The 21,590-nt window shown below is 42.9% G+C and overlaps 1 protein-coding gene across 1 annotated transcript in view; it reads left to right on the forward strand.

Annotated features, from left to right (window-relative positions):
- Nucleotides 1-21,590, forward strand: part of USH2A (usherin) — a 301,382-nt gene that overhangs the window by 46,503 nt on the left and 233,289 nt on the right. The window contains exons 11-14 of the mRNA XM_087829032.1: nt 603-798; nt 4,260-4,901; nt 11,094-11,277; nt 18,582-18,745. Coding sequence (XP_087685158.1) covers nt 603-798; nt 4,260-4,901; nt 11,094-11,277; nt 18,582-18,745 — 1,186 coding nt within the window. The remainder of the gene's footprint in view (nt 1-602; nt 799-4,259; nt 4,902-11,093; nt 11,278-18,581; nt 18,746-21,590) is intronic.

The following is a 21,590-nucleotide window of genomic DNA, read 5'->3' on the forward strand; positions in this document are numbered from 1 at the left end:
TCTCTCTAGAACAGTCCTTCGGATGCTCAGTAGTATAAATACTCCAGTTCTGACGCGGTTCAGAAACACGACGTTTCTCTGCTGCTCGGGGCTGGGCAATGATGGCAATTGGGTGGGAGCCCAGAGGTGTTGCTCACATAACGTGACCTTCCACAGCTCCCTGGGATGCTGTTGTGGTAGGAAGACCCTTCCTTACATTAAGCACCTTGTGTGTACAAGGCAAGTTTGGATGAACAGTAAAGGAGAGGAAAGAAGCAGGCCGAGTTGTAAAGACTAAATTAACTGCTGCCTCCTTTCTATTTTCGGTCCCCACCTGCCCACATTTTTATTTCTTTGCGTGGTACTTGATGCTTAATTCACGTTTCCCCGTTAGCCGTCTACTGCTGACTTCTGTGGGGTTTATTTTAATTCAGTTCCATACAGTCCCCCTGCCGAAGCTTCCTAGGTTTTTGTGACAGGAGGGGGAAAAATAACTATATTACCTTCTTGTCTGTTTAACATTTAAAATTTTTCCCCCCTCCCTCCCTGCCCTGTACCGAATGAGCAAGTTTATCTAAAAGCAGACACGTTCATCATTCTACAAAACGTTGTCTCTTCCCCAGATGGGAGGCCAGTGTGATTGTAAGAGACGTGTTTCTGGCAGACGGTGCCATCAGTGCCACGATGGATTCTACAACCTGCAAGAGGCGGATCCTGATGGCTGTAGTCCCTGCAAATGCAATACCTCAGGGACAGTGGATGGAGATATAACCTGTCACCCAAATTCAGGCCAGTGCAAGTGCAAAGCGAATGTCACGGGTACGTGTAATGCAGGAGTTGCAGACACATCTCTATTAGCATCTGGAATCAAATCCTCGGTGTGATTTCTTCACCGAAGAGTAAAGCAGATTTCCCTGCTCAAGGCAGGCTGGAAAAGAAAAAACAATCTGAACGAAATTAACTGTCTAAAAATGATTAAATTAATAACTCTATCAAACTTCAGCCGGGAAGCTTAGTTTAATCAGCCCTTTAGAAGTTGCTTGAGTCTGCAGCCAGCTGCTCTACTTCACACGGTCCCATACTAATAAGTCATAGAGAGATATAATTTGCTTACCGCATAGATGTTTCTTTTAGAAAATTAGCACTTTTTCAGAATGTTTTATACTTAATGAGTTCTAAGCAAATGATTTCCATGCGAGTTTTCTTAATAGACCAAAATAAATGGAATTTTTTTTTTTCAAAATATTCTGGGCTACAGGGTCCTTTGTGATAAATCTTTCCATATTTTTTTTTCTATTATATTTCTTTGAACTGTCCCTATGAAATGCAAAATAAGTCAACATAATTCCACCGATCATGTGTATTGCTAGCGTTAGTTATAAAGGGCCACATAATTTTAATTTTGTAATTCAGTGCCAAGCTGGCTATAATAAACAGCTACCCTCGGTGTTATTTATCATTTTTTTATACAAGACGTGCTTTTTTGTTTGTTACTCCCACAGGTATTTTTCAGAAATTAGATTTGATTATAGCAATTTATTACATCCAACATTTTTGAGGGGAACACAGCCACATAAGGACAAAATTTATCAAGTGCCCGAAATGCGCCGTGTACATAATGCATTTGAAATTTTGATATATGAGAATATTACGAGCGGAAAGTTTCCTGATGAAGTGAGCCTTGTATTGTAACTGAACATACCTTGGTTCGTTTAGGAAGTTTAAAAAAGACCTTTGCCTTTCTATTGTCATTCAAGTCTTCCATCGTTTTTCTAACATTGACCTGAACCTAATAATAATAAAATCATGCCTGGCAGTCACACACCCATGCACATGTGTGCATGCACACAGACACACACAAATGCAGACATATATATACACATACATAAGAACATATTCTGAATATTTGCATTTCTGTGATATAACACTAAAACAATTTCTTTATCTTTACGTAGATATACACACGTCATTTTATTCAGCTAGATCAGCATTTCATTTTAATTTAATAAAAGAGCGGAGAGGTGTGAGCGATGGTGTTACACGCGATTTCTCTGGGTTAGAGAAAGATTACATCAAAAATGTTAATGTAAGCTGCCCTGATGCATTTCAAACACACAAAAACGAACTTTCCAGAGAAGCTGTATCGCCAGCGTTCACACAGAAGCACACCTCTGTATAAGAGTTGCCCGGGATGCTGACGGCATTCTAAGGCCTTGGAATTCAATTTCTGCGGCATCCTCCGTTCTTCAGTGTGAGATAGATGTTAAATTCAGAATGCGAAAACAAAAGTTAAAGAAAGGCCTTTAAAGACAATGAAACATTTACTTCTCTCTATCGATGGAATCTTTCTTGTGAAGGTCAGATTCCAGAGCTTAAAGAAGGGAAAAAAAATAAAAATGTGCAATTTACCTAGAATTTGTTAGGACCTCTCTACCATTTACGTATTTTACTGGTTGATCTAGATAGTTCTCTGCAGGAAAATATAAATTTAAGTACAAATATGAATATAGACATAGATATAGATATAAATAATATAAATCCATATATTTGAAGATGAAATCACCATTCTGATATCACTTCTAAATTTATTTCTGCACATTCAGCATGTTTAATAAGAATATAAACTCAGTCTCTATAAATATTTATTGTTTTCTAAGGGGATTAACAAGTAACCCTTCTTCAGTCTTTACCTTGTAGATCAGAAAGAGCCCCCCCTCCGCCCCAGAAAACACAAGAGTGTGTTGTACATGCTTCGGAAAGCAAACTGTTAGAGTTAACAAAACTGTTAAATCTCACTAACGATCCTATCACCAGGAAAATACATTAGCACCGATAATTTTATTAAAGTAGGTCATTCGTCTAGAATAGAAGGGGAGAAGCCTGCGAATTAAATGGCCAGCGTGCTAACTGGCCGCACTGGCGAGCCCGCGCCATGCCCCGTAGGCCTCGGCGCCTATCGTTAGGAACAGATTACCTGTCAGGAATATGTATGGCATATTCAAATAAGCGCCGCGCATATTTTTAAAGCTGATGCGATATGAATCCATGTAGACCAATTTTAATAGTTCAAAATGAGTCATAATTCTTGTTAACAATACAGTTATTTTTAAAATTTGCAGCAGTAGTGGCCCTTTTTATTTTCTTTATTGAAATTAAATGATATGCCTTAGGTGGGCCATTCATCACTGCTAAAGAACTCGCCTTCCTCTGGAGTCGGACGTACACACACACATGCGTTTCCTTCCCGTTTAGGAAATGCTTTTCTACCTGGGAGCTCCGGAGTGTGATTTTTGACTCTTACTGTAGTTTTCATTTTTTGGTTGCTATGAAATCTCAAAATAAATGTTTCCGTCCGTTCAACCCCACAGAGTCAGTTACTTAAATTCACGGATATTTGAAGGCCATCTAAAGAAAGTATTTTGTATCTCAACATTGACTACTCAATTTTTAAATTTTTTTTTTTTTTGCCTTGGAATACTCTTTTTGGAACTAACCTAAGCGGTCGGAGATTTAGGTCTAGTTGATAAACCATTTTTCTCTGTCTGTGAAATGTACAGAAGCACTCCTTTAAGTAGAAGTAATCTAAACAGCAGAATTTATTTAGTGTTTAAAGAGGTATGTTCTGAATCATACAATATGACAAGCAATGTGAATGCTTCATGAGCCAAGGAGAGCATAATTTATATTAATTGAAAGTGATGAAATATAGGAGTGTATAAAAGCATTGAAATAAAAATTGCCCTGGATAAGTTTTATTTATATTAATTATTGAAATGTGTGATCCTTTTATCACCTTAACATTTTTAGGGGATTCTGATTTCTAGTAAAATAACTACGCATACTTCTGTATGGCTTTGAAAATGTACTTCACTCTCTCTACTGTGCATTTTTAAACAAACATGCTTTGTTAATATAAAATGAGTACAAATAATAGTTTTAACATAGTTATTAGTTTTATAATAATAGTTTGAATAGTCTCTAAAGAGAAGAGCTCTAGTATAGGTAATAGAGTTGGCACTGAGCATTTTTCTTTGCATTAATATACAAATAAAAGTGAATAAAGCACATTCCAAAACTAAAGTTGCATCCTCCCAATTAAGAATCGCTGTCATATTTGGAGCCTGCGACTAGCTCTCCCTGGCATTACTTGGGAGAAAACGCTCCACGTTTGTCTGCATTAAACATCAGCAGCCTCGCTGCTGGGGCTTCGGCCACCTTGAAAGCGCCGCTAGACTCATTTTCACAGTTTCACCTTTTTTTAACACAAATTTTATCTTTAGGGCTCCGATGTGATCATTGCGACATTGGCTTTAAATTCCTGCGGAGTTTGAATGGTGATGGATGTGAGCCCTGTCGCTGTCACCTCTACGGCTCCTTGAGCAAACTCTGCAACCCTCTTTCTGGGCAGTGTGAGTGCAGAAAAGAAGCCCGGGGACTTCAGTGTGACACCTGCAGAGAACACTTTTACGGGCTGGATGCCACCGGTTGCAAGGCCTGTGACTGCGACCCAGCTGGGTCCCTCCCCGGGACGGTCTGCGACGCTGGGACAGGGCAGTGCCACTGTAAGCCCAACGTGGGAGGAAGACAGTGTAAGGAATGTTTGGAGGGACACTTCTCCCTACAGCAAAATAATTCTCTCCTCTGCCTGCCCTGTGACTGTGATAAGACGGGGACAGTGAATGGTTCTCTGCTGTGTGACAAATCAACAGGACAGTGTCCTTGCAAATTAGGAGTAACAGGTCTCCGCTGCCATCAGTGTGAGCCTCACAGGTACAATCTGACCACGGGTGACTTCCAAGGCTGCCGGACGTGTGAGTGCGACTCCCTGGGGACATCGCCTGGGACCGTGTGTGACCCAGCCAGTGGCCAGTGCCGGTGTCTGCCTCTTCGTGAAGGGAGACGGTGTGATCGGTGTCAACCAGGTAAGAGAGGAGTGTGCTACGTTTTCAGAGCACAGCGGCCTTCCCCTCTTTACCCCATGTTGGGCGAGTCCCCTTTGTTAATCATTTGTGGCTCCTAAGAAGCTTGACCCCCAACATCCGTGTTGAGTTTATATCAATTATGCGGCACAGATACAACTGCTCGATTTCCTCAGGACTAGGTGGCGTATTTGTCTGACCCTTTAGACGCATGCCAGCCGGCGACCTTTCACAATCGCAACTCACTTGTATTTAATTTCTCAACTTGAACTGAATCTTCCTGTAGCAACTGAAAAAAAAAATCTAAGAGTGGCAAGAATGCATTTTATTTTCCAGAGAAAGGAAAACTTGAGTTGGTTATCATACAATGTCAGATATTCAGACGAGGAACTGATTTTCTAACTAAAAATCACCAAATGTTGTTTTTTTTTTTTTTATTGGCTGTCCTGGCATCACGGAGAAACATCTAGAATCATTTTTAAATGCCATCAGTTTAGTAAAATAGGCCCCTGTTTAGTTCCACCCTGCTCTTCCTGTCATCTGTGTCCTGGTTGAAAGAAAGATAAACCCTGTTGGCTTCCTCTGTGATTTTAACTAAAATTTTGTTTTCTTGATGATACATTCACCCCGCTGACATGATACACGCCCACATCCCCCGCTTGTCTGACAACTGTCCTAACTGTTGTCCTGTCGGCCAAAATCCTGAGCCTCTGACACGGACCATGATACAAATTCAGGAGGGCGACTGGCCTGCTGGGAAAGGTGGGACTCCTGTCCCGTTTTGCATGACAAGGAGGCCAGCTTCTCCTTTCTTTCTGTTGAGGTTGGTGAGTGTGACAAGTAAATCCAAGGAGACAAGAAGGAATTGATGAGCAGTTAATTCTTTTTGAGATAAAAGTGTCAGAAAACAATTGGAACTCGCTTCAACGTTAAGGAGGCTGGGTTATCTGATACCCCACAAAGCCAGGCCGGGGGCATTTGTTCCCCTTTTAGCTTTTGCTCCGGTTGCTCAGAGCTCTGTCCCAGGCCCACAGAGCCGCGTCCCCATAGTGGGCACTTCACGTGTATTTTCTGAATTAAGTGAACGATTACATTTAAAAACCACCTCAATGGCATTCTCCTCTCTTTAGGCCTGGGCACCGTGAGCACCCCTTGAATGACACAGACATCGGGGGGATATGATGTTTGATCCTTCAGGGGAGGAAAGAAAATTATAGCTTAGGTACCTAATGCATTTTTTGGACAAAACAAGACATCCTGTGCACATATATGTAGCTTATGGAAAGGTCAGCGTGGGTGCGTAGATATTTCTCTTTTTGTGTTTGGTCCTGCATTATTTTTAAAAGAATAGTTTGTTGATGTTTAGAGAGAGAGGAAGGGAGAGGGAGAGAGATGGAAGCATTGATGGGAGAATGAAACATCGGTGGGCTTCCTCCTGCATGCGCCCTACTGGGGATTAAGCCCAGAACCAGGGCAGGTGCCCTTGACCGGGGATGGAACCAGCAACCTCTTGGCGCACAGGAGGACCCTCAACCGACTGAGCCACACAGGCCAGGGCTGGTCCTGCATTCTTATAGCTCCATCAACTATGTCAAATTTGTCTCTTACTGTTAAATTTACGTAGAAAAACAGAGCCCCCTTGTCTTGAAGTATCTCTATCATAATCGGATGCTCTAAGTAGCCTGAAATGCATGTCTGGGATCTTTCATTCCCTGTCTTTAAACACATGGGGGAGACCAGTCACAGGCTGCTGGGGGGCACGGGGGGGCACCAGGCCGCTGTGTGAGCAGTGGGGCACGGAGGGGTGAGCCGGCAAGGCTCAGGACTCCCGCCTGCCTTCCTCATCTGTAATTGTAAATATCATTGGCCTGTAGGAGACGGCTGCACATAGATTCCTGTCCCACTTTCTTAAAAAACATTATTAAGGAAGGTGCATGTAATGAAACCTCATGTATTATTAACCTAACCTTACTGGGATGTACAAGGAAGAGCCTTAATTCAGCTGAAATTTATAGGCAATTTGTTAAAGCAGCAGCGCGCATTAGAAGGCACATTAGAGCCACATCGGTTTTAATATGCCATTCAATAACTTGAGCAGAGGTTAAAAATGCTGCTTAACCTCCATTAAGTATTTTTAAAATGCCCTAATTTAAAATTATTTGGAGTGTGTGTACGTATATGAATGTACACAGACCCACGCTAATAAATACAGCACTGAAGACACGTTCCCCGTGCGTCTTTCCAGAGCCGGGTGACCCCGGGACGTTCAGCTGCAGGCACTTAGTCGGAGGCCGGGCCGGGAGAGCCAGGCAGGGATGTCAGGGCATCTGGAGCCCGTGACCCACCCGTGTCCTTGAGGACGAGAGTCAGTGAGGGTTTATGGAGGACTCTGCGGCTTCGGAATAAAATAAAGGCTAATTTATAATGGAAACAGCTTCTTATGACACGTTTTGTGCTAATAGGACCATTCCTCACGCTCCCTCCTCGGGTATTTGCTTTTGGTTTTGTTTTATAATTCGCGCAGACTGTTAGGAAGGAAAAGCAAGTCTCTGGTTTCACGAAGGGAAGCGCAGGGCATGGTCAGTGGAATCGGAACTGGACGCCTGATGATATGCCAATAAAGATCGGAGCACCGAAGTTGAGATTCGGTGAAGCCACACGGCCTCGTGTTTGGCGAAACAGCTTTCTAGATTAACCTGCTTTTCCCAGGGAGATAAGTGAGGCTTTGGATAAGAGACTCCTCCTTAATACCCTCCAGGAGGGGACCTGTCCTGGGTAACGTGGACCATAATCTTAGCACATCGGGGGGCTGGGGGTAGAAATCATTAACAAATCATTATTTAAAGTGCCTGACTCATATACTTTTCCTCTGGGCCAGGCCACCGTCACTCTCAGAACTCAGGGATTTATGTTAACCGCTTTCCTTTTCAGCGTTAAAGGGATCGCCTCCTGTTTTGAGGGGTAACAGATACCCACCCATCCATCTACCCCTCCATCCATTCAGCCTCCCATCCATTCCGCGCATATATCCCTGTGCTTTGATAAACATCTATTGGATAAATTACTATGTGCCGGGGAGCATGCTGTATGCTGATGTAAGATACACAGTCATAAATATATTAAGGTTTACGGTCTGGCGGGGGACACTGACTTGCCCAGAAATATCGCGGTGTGACTAGTGCAGTCTTGGAAATGTACAGTAGAGAAAAGTAGAAAAGAAAACAGGCTGATTACCTCTTCGAGCATTAATGGGGGAGATATGGAAAACTTACATGAGAAGGTGATTTCTGAGCTGAGTTTTACAACTAAATACAAGTTGGCAAGATCGTCAAGGAGAGTAGAGCAGTCCGGGAAAACCAGGAGCAGGGAATTTAAGAAGCGTATTTCGATCAACTGAAGAAGAGCTTAGAAAAACCTTTTAGAGAAGAGAAATTATACCTTTCAATGGATGCTCTTAATATCTATGTACGCATTTATTGATGTTTGTTCGGATCTGCGAATGATGATCTTAGCATTATTTTTCTATGCAACTACCCGATGGAGGGAAATGATCAGGGTCTCAATTTGAAGATTAGCATCACCTACCGTACTTGATTCTGAAAATATTGATTTGTAAAACCGTTACAAAGATAGTCTATTGTTGCCTGGTGCCGGGGAGCCGCAGATTCCTCCCTAGACTTCCCTTAATACCATGTCCATTCTCCGGCTTTACACCGAGAGTCGTTTCTCCTAAATGGCGTGTAATTAGTGCTTAGCCTGGGCCCTGCCCTCCTTTTCTGAATAGGGCCTGGAGGTTAAACTGGTTTCCTTCCTCTCATTTCAAGACCTCAGTAAAGCCTAGCGGTATTCATGGTCCTCGGGAGGGACATTGCTCGGAAATGGGCTCTCCTTTTATGCCCAAGACAGGTAGTGTATTGTGCAAATAGCCACTACAGGAGATAATACCAGCTGCCTTGCTAATCAAGTTGAACTCTCAGGATTCTGCAAACTTTCTCCAAGACAAAGCCACGCTGCTTTATGATACGGGCGACTTCTTTTGCTTTATCTGCAAAACACATTGTTGCCCACAGGAGGCTAGTCTTGCTTGGGACCAGGGGTTAGCGGAAATAAATGAAACCGGGGACAGCCGTAAACTCGAGTGGGCCGATGTGGGCCGTCGACATGTAAACTCGCAGCACTGCATAAGGCAGGGTAATGTCATCATCCCAGTGGCTGTGTTTCATTTTAAGTAGGTGGCCCAAAATCCTTCATGGAGAGAAATCCCAAAAAGATCAGAAACGCAGCTCATGGAAGGAGATCAGAAACGCACTGAGTGAAAGAAAAGAAATCCAGGCCAGTTATCTGTAAGCTGCACTCAGGAGTCGAAGCTTAAGGGGGGAGGAAGGGGAGAGTGTCGTTTTCTGTAGCTGGAAGTCATAAAAGGAAAGCTAATGATCTAGAATTAGGCACATTCAGGTACGGAGGGAAGTGATCATTGAACAGGAAGGTACCTGAGTCATCCTAATTAGAACTGCTTAAAAATAGGGCGACTGAAATACTGGTGGGATTAACCTTTGGAATCATGCTCCTGAGAGGAGGGAAATTAAGCCCGGACCAATTCCAAAGTAATCTTTTCCCCGAAGCTCTACCTCTAGGTTGCTGCCTCCCTAGGAGTTTAAATACCTTTTTTGTTCTCTGTTTGTTATCTCCTGTTTTTTCTTTGTTCTCCGAAACTTGGGCAACCCAGTCTTCTGCACCAAGAAGTTCCCCCTTGTCCTCACAGGGCTGTCTCACAGGTCATTCCTTGTATAACACCATCCTTCATCGTTCTAGAAGTCTCTGTGGCTCGAAGCTGTCGCAATGAGTCTAAATCGATCCTGCTCCGAGGTGTCTGTGCTAATGTGTAATTTATCCGAACTGGAGAGCTGTTAGTAGGTTCACGGGCCTAAGGGCCTAGGCATCTTCCCGGGAAATAAAATACGTAGACTCACAGCCTCAGTGATACATACGGAATCGGAAATAGAAGTCTCCGAAATTTGTGACTTTGAGCACATGATGAATCAGGTGCGAAAATTTGCCCTGATCAACATGGCCCTGCGCTGCTCCCGGGAACACATCCAAGGCACATTGCTGTCGGGGGATGCGGAGGCGCCGTGACGGGATCTAGTTGTAAACTGCAGCAAAAATGACAGGGTGAGGTCTATCCAACGGAACGGCACACATTTGGAGCCTCTTATTTTCAATTCTCATTGAGCACGATTTTTCTATTTTACTATTCCTGAAGCTTTCGAAGGGAGACCGTGCAGGACCGTGGAGAAGATCAGCAAACTGATTGGCGACGGTTGGGCAAGAATGGCGTCTGGTTGAGATGCCGGGGTTCGAATCTGGGTTCTGCCATTTGTTAGTTCTATCATTTTATGGAACTGTTCATCTTTCCGATGTCCAGTTTTCTAATTTATGTAACAGACGTAATAACAATACCCTAATTACTAGCATTGCTGACAGAACTAAATGAGATCATGAATATAAGGCTCTTCTCGTAGCCTCGGATATAGAGGGTGAACTATGAAAAACTAGGAGGCAGCTTTAACTAGGAAGGTGGCATCAGGGATGGAGAGTAGATTAAAATTTTTAGGGTCAGTAGCCTTTGACTTGGTAACTAGCCAAGGGAAGGGAAGGGGAAGGGGAAGGGAAGGGAAGGGCTTAAGGGTTGCCGGTTTTAGCAAAATACAGGATGCTCATTTAAATTTGAATTTCAGATTATTGTTTAAATATAAGCAAATATCAGGTGGGACATACTTTTACTTAAAAAGTAATTGTCATTGTTCATTCGAAATTCAACCTTAACCAGGCATCTTGTATTTTATCTGGCCGCCCTTGTGCCTCGCAAGGATGTTTTGGGGTTCTAGGATGAGCATCCGAAGAGATGGAGGTGCCACTTTTAAAAATGAAGATTAAAGGGAGAACTGAAGTCGTTTTCAAATGCCCTGAATTTTAGGTGCATGGGAGACACCAGGGACAATGCCAGTTACTTACTTAGTCTTTCTTTGGTGACAATTGACACACTAGCTAAGAACAGCTCTGAGCACATCTGTACTGGGAATTAGTTTTGTGCCCTTATAGACTGCCCCGTGTTATATGTAATCAAAATACTATCCTTTAAATAAAAGACCGGCTAGGAAGTATATATAAATTCTTTTCATTTTTTTATTTCAGGTTTTTATATCTCTCCGGGCAATGCCAGTGGCTGCCTGCCCTGTTCGTGCCACACAGCTGGCGCAGCTCATCACATCTGTAACAGCCGAACCGGCCAGTGCGTCTGCCAAGATCCTTCCACTGCGGGGCTGAGCTGTGACCGCTGTAAGGACCTTTACTTTGGGTTTGATCCTCACACCGGAAGGTAAATATTTATAAGGATTAATAATTAACTATTTTTATTTAATTATATTTGCAATGACTTTTTTTTTTTTTTAGCCAGCAGTGACTTTTTTGGCAGTATCTTCTGTAAAATGCAATATTTTCTGTCTTCCTTAGTTGGTTGATGTAATTTTGACTCTTTGTCGTCTGCATTTATCAAATATAGTGGTAGTATTTAAATATTCCCTTGAGTTCCAATGTATGGGTTACTATACATTGATAGATATACCCAATATTAGGGGCCAGGAATATTTAACATGATAAAATACCTTTCCCTCAAAGAACTTACAGTTTTGATGTGGAGAAAGACAGGTAAAGAAATATCCCTAGAAGAAAACACACACACACAATATAAGGGACAGAATAGGTGATATATATATATATATCTATATATAGATATATATAGATATATATAGATATATATAGATATAGATATATATATATAGTTTTATGTGTCCCCCAAATTTATTGCTTATTTATGAATTTACTGCATCCATTTATGTTGCCCTTGCTCTTCTAATTTAGATATAAAGACTGGCTGATAAGAAACAAACCTTTGTATTCGTTGATAGGATTTCTCCCTTGGTGTGTAAAGTACGTTCTGAAAATAAATTAACCACTTTTCAAAGTCACGCCGTCTTTAATGTTCTTCTCATTTCCTATTTATCTGGGCATTTACTTTCATGCATTTGTGTTCATTGCTGTATTTTTGAAGATGAGCTGGAATGCTAATTCCATGTGGATTTCTTTTTCTCCTGATTAGGTTATAAATTTGTCTAGGGTTGGGACTCTACCTTTAATTCTTCAGTGTCCCTGTCTCCAAGCAACTAGTATTGTGTTTCTCAAAGACCGGTCAGATCTGTTTCTCAGTGCGTGTGTGTGCGTGCGTGTGTGTGTGTTCATGATATAACTGCTAATTATTCAAGGCTTTGAGATTATTGGTTCCTTTTCAACACACTGCCCCCTGCTGCCTGCCTTTGGCCCTAATATTCTTCATTAACACCTCCCTTAGAGTGTGGACAGGGTGACGGGTTAAATTATTGAAAAAGAACTCAGTTTATTTGGATTTCTACTAAAATTCAGTGTAGTTTTAAAAAGAAACTTTACCAAGATATTTAAAATATTTATTAAAATGTTTTCTGTTCTTATTACATATATATATATATATATATATATTTTTTTTTTTTTTTTTTTTAATCCATGCTGTTACCGTTGGTATATCGTTCGGTCAGTCTAAGAGCATTATTACCACTTCTCGGCCTTTTGGCAAAGTCCGAGGGTCTAGGAGCATCACTTCTCGTTTCATCATCCCCTTCTTCACAGGACCAGCAAAACCCAGGGCAGGCTGCTGTCTCTGGTCCCCCACATGTACAGGCCTGACTTGTCACGGGGGTCGGTTGATCATGATGACTCCATTGGTCTCCCTCCCTCAGCATCTCTCGCCTACAGCTTTAGCGTAATCAAATGCATCTCTTTTTCCGGTCGGTCGCTAATTAATTCAGCAAAAACCACAGGAATCTCATCATTTTCGCTACTCAGGCCTCTAGACTTCTAGGTCACCCTTTGTACGGGCGCTGGGACAGTGCCCTGCTGTCTCTCTTCCTTGTGGTCCCCATCGCGTCGTGAGGAACACACTCCTCCTTGCCCTGTACCGTGCTGTTTTCATGAGTATAGTTCTGTAATATGCTTTGACGTCAGGGAGGGTGATGCCTCTAGTTTTGTTCTTTTTGTTGAACCCGTGCTTTGCAATTTAAAATAACTGTAGGACTTTCTAAAACTTAAGAAAGACCAGGAAAACCATGTACCTGATTCTTCATATCCAGGCGGCAGGCAGAGGCATTGCCCCATGCAGTGTATTTAAAGGACCAGTGAAAGATGAGAGTAAACTGATGTCAGGGTGCTTCTTATGACTCATGGTTTTCCAATGTGCCAGTTATTTTATTGACCTACCTATTTCTTAAAATTATCTCTTCCATTGCCTTCCAAGATCTTACTCCTGTGATTTGTTCTTCTCTCTCTTTGGCTGATTACCCTCCTTCAGTGTGCATACCTACATCTATGATGTCACTCAGTACATACATGTTCGTGACGCTCAGATATGTTGTTATCTATTCAGATCTCCGTCATGGCCTCTAGCTGTCTCTTGAGTTTTAAATTTAAATGTCCCTCATGCCTCCCATTCTTAATCGAGCCAACACCGAACTAATATTTTACGTTACTTTCCTCACCTCCTACGAAAATAGAAATATACAGTCTCATGCCATCTCATGCCTTCATGATCTTGGAAAAAGGGACATAAACCTTAAAATCACCATTCAGGTCCGCACCACCCACTTGTGAGTGGGCTCAGGAGGCCCCCAGATGGGGCAGGATGGGCTCTGATGTTGAGCACAGGCTGCCACTGAAAGGAGCCACCATATATAATGCAGCTCCTCTGAAAATAATAGAAGGAACAAAGCCCCCTCCTGACCAGAGGGGGCCCAAGAAACCCAGGGGGACGTGTCCCTGGTTGAATCAGTCACAGGGAATGGCTGTGCCGCGAGTTGACCTTCTGTCCCACGGACGGATTCTCCTGTCGCGTTCTGTTTCAACATTGATGATCCTCAGAGAAGAAACCCTCTAGCCCAGAAGGTCACGGGGGAAGATATTTTAAAATGTGACAGTGAGAATCGCTTGAGCTTATACTTCTGCTCTCATTGAGAAGAGATAAAAATGCATTTTATTCTTTTTATGATTTTCATCCCTTTCCTGAGTGATACTGGCGGCTCTTCGTGGACCTCTGGTTGCTATTATGAATATATACTAACAATGACTCTTTTGAAAATGTGTGCAGAGGTGGCCAAAATATATGAGATTCCATCTAGTATAAGGAAATTTTGTTTCCTGGACAGAAAAAGTCACTCGCTGTCTAAATGTACACAGATATGCAGCAAAGGAAAATAACCATCTGTGCCCTGGTGGTAAACTTTTTTTTCCAAAAAAGAAAGACAGTAAGCGAAAATCAGTCGACTACACCTCCAGCCAGGCCCTGTGGCAGGTGCCTGCAGGCGTAAGTTTATTTCATTACTTTCCAAACTTCTACAGTGGATTATGAATATTTCATTGCTAAGCAAGGAGAAGATCCGAGTATCATGGTATCTCCCCACCGATTTGGAAAATAAGTGGACTTTCTCTTCTGCTTTTTCACATATTTTCAGGGGGCCTCATTTCACCCCTCCAGGAAGTTTATTCATATTCTTCCCTTCTCCGCAACGTGCACGGCTGTGTTTCTTATATTTTTCTCTTGGCTTATTTGTTAAACTCTTTTTATACTCCCAAGGGCGAGATCAATTAAATAAAATAGGCTCTGCCCCTACACTACAGTAGCAACGAACAGAAACGCGCCCAAAACAGCAACGAGCTGAGCAACCGCTCACCGGGTTTTGTCCGGGTGGGTCCCGGGTCAGATGTTACCTGTCCCAGAAAGGGGACACGGATTTAAAAAGCCGACCCAAGGGCAAGCGTCGCTTCATTTACCTCTGACACGCAAAGCGAACATGATTTAACCAGTATCGAAAACAATGAAGCAAAAAAAAACACAAAGTCTGCCCACTGCAAAATCAATAAAGCAAAAAATAAGTGTATCGTATGTGTCTAAACCAAGCACAATGGGACAAAAATGGGCCACCTTCCCCTCGTCTCCGTGGGTAGTTAATACCCAGATGGGACAGTGCAGCGCCAGGCACTGTCCTCACGTCGACCTGTACCTGGGATTCCTCCGTCCCACGGCCCCTGGGACTGCTCCCGATTATCCGCTACCCACCGATCCTCTCACACAGCAGCATCCGCAGATCGCAACCCCCAGAGGCTTCTTCTCTCTTCAGTTATTAGTTGTATTTTGTCTTTTTTTTTTTAAGCTCCAAAGGGCCAGATGTATCCCTGCGTGTCTCTTACGAGCTGACGTGCATTGAACTGTAATTTTCCTTAAATAGCGGGGACCTGGGGTCTCGGCTGGCGAGGGAATCTAAAGGCCCAGGCTTCTCAAGCACACAGCAAGTTAGAATGTCCTGGCGACCAGGTTAGCGTGGGGTTTACTGCAGACTTTCTCCATCTGAACCCCAACCTCGAACTGCTTATAATGTGACACCCTCTCCTGCTGTGCCCTTTCCTGTGTCCCCCCTCCCCGATTTGCCTGGTTTATTGCTATTTTAATGTTCAGCGCAAACATCTCCAAATTCCTCTTCATCTGCCATTCCCTGCCCCCCGATTAGATAGCTGCCCCTTTCCCATGCCTTTGAAGAGCCTACCCACATCTTTATTAATGCTCTATTTTTAATTTTTTTTAAATTTCTCACTAGACTGTGAGCTCCTTGAGGACACGGGCAACTCTGTCTTACTCATATTTATGTCTCCAGTGTTCATTCCAGCTCCGGGCGATCATTGGCCCTCAGTGAATGGTTTTTATGTCATTTAATACATGGACATCGATTTGATGGTACCCCCGAGTTGAGGCCCCAGACAGAAGAGACACATCCAAAGAGCAATGCCAATAAAGATCTGTACACCTGGCGCCTGTCCCTGGACCCCCGAAAGTAGCTCTTCAGCAGATGGTGACACCCCTGACAGTGAGATGCATTATGGAAACACACCCCTTTCCTTGGTAGTGATGTTTCTGCAATCGTTAAGAAGTAGGATAACTCTTTCTCTTATCGTTTGCCTTCCTGGGAAGTAAAATAGATGAGATTTGTGATTTAGGAGACAGGGGCCAATTAACTTCCTTCCCATTGTGCCCAGTAAACGCCGAGGCCCACTCGGAACTCTCCTAGCCAGACTATGGCAGAGATTAGCAGAGCTTTCCTCCTGCTTTGTTTACCATAATGAACTGGTCAATAAACATCACAAATTGTTTATCTATATAAATCTTGACAGATTACTCTTTATGAAATCCACTTAGCAAGTGAGGTTTTCCCATAAGGATGAAAAATGAAGATTTTAAACAGATTGTGGGAGAGCTCCGGCTACACCGGGAGAGCCCGTGTAATAAAGGTTTCTTTATATTAATATTACAGAAACCATTTATCCTGGCAAAATCAATATCACAGTCCATCTTAGTTTGCTGTTTCTCTTTCAAAGCTTAAAACGTCTCCCCTTTTATTATGTATAATTCTGTTTTAATAAACGTGAAATATATTTCATTTAGGAGGTGCTCTCGAGGAGTGGTAACTTATAAAATGACATCAGGCTTGTAGCTTATTTGCTAAAGAGTCTTGGAAACGTTTAAAATTGTATTTGAGTGGCTGAGAAATTTACAGGAATCATTTTACTTAAGCCTTAATTACCAACTTATCCCCAGCGTCCTTTGGGCTGGAAACGCACTATAATATTCAGAAAGTCTCCTGTGAACTCCATTCAGAGAAAATTCCCTCTTACTGAAGTCAAGCAATTATAACAAGTCAGATAAGTGAGATACAACAATGGCTTGGATAAGAGACTATAAAGTCAGGCATAGTCACATTTAATTACTCAAAACAACGGCGTGCCTTCCTGAGAAGCGATTTATTTATTCCATTTAGATTGGGAACGTAATGCCCCATGGATATCGACAGAGCTGACTTAGAGCTGAGCGGGTGGCTGGCAGAAAATAGAGGAGCGCCGAGGAAAGGAATTAGGCCGCACGCTGGAAGCCCATCCTCTAAACGTACTGTATATAAAATGAGTGCGACTGTCTCATGAGTGAATGGTAATAAAAACCGAAATACTCAAGAGATACTTATTCATGAGTGGTGTGGCGATAAATACAGCGCTGGGAGGGAGAAGAGTGCCTCATATTGCTGCTTCTTACCAATGGCCGACAGGCAACATACTCTTAAGTAATAGTGTCCAGCCGGTGTGGCTCAGGGGTTGAGGCCCATCCTGTGCACCAAGAGGTCACTGGTTCGATTCCCGGTCAGGGCACAGGCCCTGGGTTGTGGGCTCGATCCCTAGTAGGAGGCAAGCAGGAGGCAGGCGGTCCATGACTTTCATCATTGATGTTTCTCTCTCTCCCTCTCCATCCCTGTCTCTCTCAAATTAAAAAAATATATTAAAAAAAAAAAAAATATATATATATATATATATATATATATATATATACACTCTAAGTAATAGCATATAATGAAATTAAGAGCAAAGAAAATATTCTGTTGCTTCTAGAATTCTATTTTAATTTCAATGCCTAGTTTCCCAATCCTGAAGTAGCCTAAACACTTCTGTTTGAAATGGAGTTCGGACGCAATGTGAATAATAAAGGCCCGAATATAGTTGCTTGTAGGAAAATGTCCTTTTATCACGACATAAAAAGGGCAGACTACAGTATAGTGGTTTTCAGGAGAAGCTGTCCCTTATTTATTCCCTAGGTGACATTAGTCCATAAAACAAATTTGCAGCTGACTTATTTAGAAGCCTCAGCTTTTATCAGCCTTTTTAAGGGTGTTGAATGATTACCCAGGAGATCACACCAGAAAGTGGCAGAGGGTGAAGGAGCTCTATCCCTCCAGCATCTTCACGAGGAAATGATAGGCAGGTCCATCATGTTACTTGATTTTTACCAGCAACTTTGGGCCCCAAGAAATTTAAGGGGACTTCGTGAAGCTCTCCCATCATATTTCTATAATTAATGTCTTTTCATAGATGAGAGTAATGCTCCGCTCTCCAACCATTCTACATAAGTGAGTTCGGTGCATAAAATGTAAAAGGAAATATCACATTTATTAAGGCACTGTCAGTGTTGGAACGTGCCTCCCCCAAACTCTTTTCTTAGTGAAATTCAATCTTTATAAAACCCAATCTAGGATTTCAAGATTTTTAGGGAAAACAGTGATTATTGCACCCAGTTTTCTATTTCACAACTTTCTAGGTACTTGAAAAGATAATTTTTTTTGGGGGGGGGGCACCTAATCTTAATTTTTAGCCGTCAGGAAAACTGCTTTTGTGAGAGAGCAGAATTCACCGTACTCTTAATTCAACAGCTGGATTTAAAATAATCCATAAGATGTATTGCAGCCCATGAGAAAGCAAGGTTCTACTTTTTTGCCATGAATTACTTTACAAAGAGGAGGCTTCACAGAGGTTTTATCATAAGCAGCATTTTTATATATATATTTTCTGTTTTGTTTTATTTCGTGTTGGTTTGTTTAACTCAAGCACACTTTTCAGCACGTTGGCTGGAACAGGCCATACGATCCCGCACCAATAGATGCCTGTGACGTGCCCTGTGAATTATTAACCAGGACGCTCTTGTCCCTGATGCTTTATTTCTCTTGTTTTCAGATGCCAGCCTTGCAATTGTCGTATCTCGGGAGCCTTGAATGAAACCTGTCACTTGGTCACGGGCCAGTGTTTCTGTAAACGATTTGTCACCGGCTCCAAGTGTGACGCTTGTGCTCCCGGCGCAAGCCACTTGGATGTCCGCAACCCGTGGGGCTGCAGCAAAAGTAAGTGACCCCTGGCTCCGAGCTGGTGCCTGAAGTAACATCACACACGGGAGAAGTGTCTGCATTGTCCCTGTGTGCTGGGAACCCTCCAGAAGGGCTTAGGTACAACGCAGAGAATTTCGGTGAGAAATATAAAAAATGACAATAAACGAAGCTTGTGCTCTGTTTCCTCGATCGGGTCATGGAAAATGATGATATGATTATATTAGTAGTTGGAACTACCCAGTGGTTTGTTGAAGTAGCATCACTAAGAAGATGACCAAAGTCCTGGTTTTCCCCAAAGTGAGGGACTTTCAGTGTAAAAATCAGGACTGGTTACTGGTTAAGCCAAATGACTGCTCAGCCCTCCACACAACAACATTGCCAGGCAGTTTGCTCCAACCAATGGAAGATTTATACCTTATTATGAGCTTCATGTCCTTCCATCCCACAAATTTCATGGGCTCTATGCTGCTATTTGGTGTTTATTGGCATCGTGGCAATTACCATTTTCGTTATTGATCACAGCATATTACTAACTCCCGCATTTGACACCCTTTCATAGCTCCTTTCACTTGTGCTAGTTGTTTAGACATCTCCCATGTTTCTCGTGCTAACTCTTGGCAGCCAAAGCTCATATCCTGGTATCTCTTGACTTCTCGACAGTTCCTTGAATTGATCCCACCCGGTGCCCTGCGGCCCCACAGTATCATAACACATCCATGGATTCTCTGTGGTTGCTTCAAGACCAGGCGTCCTGGCCTTTGGCAGCATTTGTCAGGAATGCCTGCCGAGAGCACACAGTAGGGAGCCTCTGCAACACGCTGCACAGGGCACATTGTCCTCAGAGTGTCCTGAGAGGGTCATGAGTCACAGTGCTAGGAAATGCCACCAGCCCGGTCCTGACAAGTCGCCGTGAACACGCAGGCCTGGGACTGTGCTATCGGTATCCGAGGAAGGGAGAGAGAAGGAACAGCAGCTGTGCTGGATTTTGAGACAGTGAAAGGCTGGGAGTAGCTAAGATTAAGACGTATTTAGATTTTGCGCCTGTGTAGCTCATTTCCAGTAGCCTGCGTTTTATTGGTGCCTCTAGATTTTAGTGTCAATACAACTCTGTAGATGTTTGTGCCACTCTTGAGAAAGGACCGTCATGACCGGCTGTGTATGAGCATTTAATTAATATTTGTTATTCATTGATGAGCTATAGAATCCATTGATTTGAATGCAACGTGAATTCCGGCGTATGGCGTTGGGTGTCAGCTGTGGATCGTCACTGAAGTAGAATCGTCACAGCCTTAGGTACAATGTTCCAAATCTTAGCATATTTGGTTGGTTCTGCCACACCTTTTGGGTGACAATACTGGCATCAGCCGCCCTTCTGGCTACGGCCTAGGAATCCCACCTCGGGCAAACCCGGGAGCCTGGGCCCTGGGCACTGGCCTACTTTTCAGAGTCGTGGCAGACACTTCATGTTAAGTCTTTTCTTCTCTGAGCTAAATATTCTTGATCTTTTCCAATGCTTCCACTTTTGAATAATTTTGCAAAAACATTCATATTCCTAATTATTCTTCCCTGGACACACTCATTTTGATTTCTCTCTTTAAAACTGTGATCTTTAGTGCTGGGCATCTATCTTCCTTCAACTGTCAGCGGTTGCTATCGCTGCCGTTTTAGGTTTGCGTTTAAGAGAACTTGCAGAACACTGTGCAAAGTTGGAAGCTCAGGATCCGCAGAGGTAAAAATTGATGAAAAAGAAATCAGACAGGATTGCTGCCTTCAGAGGAGCTTGACGCATTGAATGGGGGGCTCAGAGGACTGCTAACTGGGGGGTGCACGGGAAGGGAGCCTGCTTTCCTTCCTGCTCCTTCTGGAGTTTCACGTGGTCCTTGCTTTTTGATCCTAGCACAGCCAGCTTCACAAAGACCTGGTGCCATTGGAAGGAACGTAGTGCTATCTATTGTTGGAACTGTGAACTACCGCGGCTCAGGCTTTGCTCTCAGCCCCACAGATGTCAGGGATGTGCTTGCCTGGGGAATGCCAATGCGTCATGGTGTTTTTTTTCTCCACAGTTTGGGGACTGTGGGATTATAACTATTATCTTTTCCATGTCCTTAGAGACCGCTGACGATAGTTTGGCAATAGTGTCTGTGATTTTTTTTTTTTTTTTTATGATGGGGATTTGGCGTAGGAATCCTGAGATACAATTTTCAGAGAGCAGGAGAATTGATTTGATTTCAAATGAAGTCGTTAGGCCCTGTCTGATAACATGCTCTCTGTTTGTGTGATTTACTTCTTGCCTCTCCGTGTTTGTTTTATGCTTTTAAAATGACAGCCACCCTCCTTGCTGGGAGGGACAGATGAAAACAGGCTTTGATAGGTCTGCTGTCTGTAAACTTTTCTAGCCGGTGATAGGCCAGTTTGCAAATTCCAAAGGTGAAAAAGAGATTTAAAGGTGACTAGTGAGAGTGTATCTAGTTTGAATTATTGGATTGATTTGTTTCTGTACATGACCTTTTAAGTTTTCTTGAAAAGATGAACGGTTTTAAGAAATAAGGGAACACAGCAACCTGGATCTTCCAGTCTCATTTAATGAGGCCTGAGTAGGGCGTGTTTCTCTGAATGGAGGGCAGGTTAGGCATCGTGTTAACCTGGTGGGAAAGTGTCCTTAGCAAATTTTTAGATGTTGTTTTTCTCTGTTATGTTTGTAGGGAAAAAGTGAAAGCTTACTCTGAAAACGGTGCATGTTTATATTATACAAAGTATTCCTAAGATAGTGCAATGAATGCCCTTATGTGCCTGATAGGAGCAATCATATTACCTCTAACCACCGCTGCACCTCTAACAGGTGCTGGCGTAGTCACATAGT

This window comes from Miniopterus natalensis, chromosome 21 (assembly GCF_054644295.1).
Source record: "Miniopterus natalensis isolate mMinNat1 chromosome 21, mMinNat1.hap1, whole genome shotgun sequence".
NCBI classification, from domain to species: Eukaryota; Metazoa; Chordata; class Mammalia; order Chiroptera; family Miniopteridae; genus Miniopterus; species Miniopterus natalensis.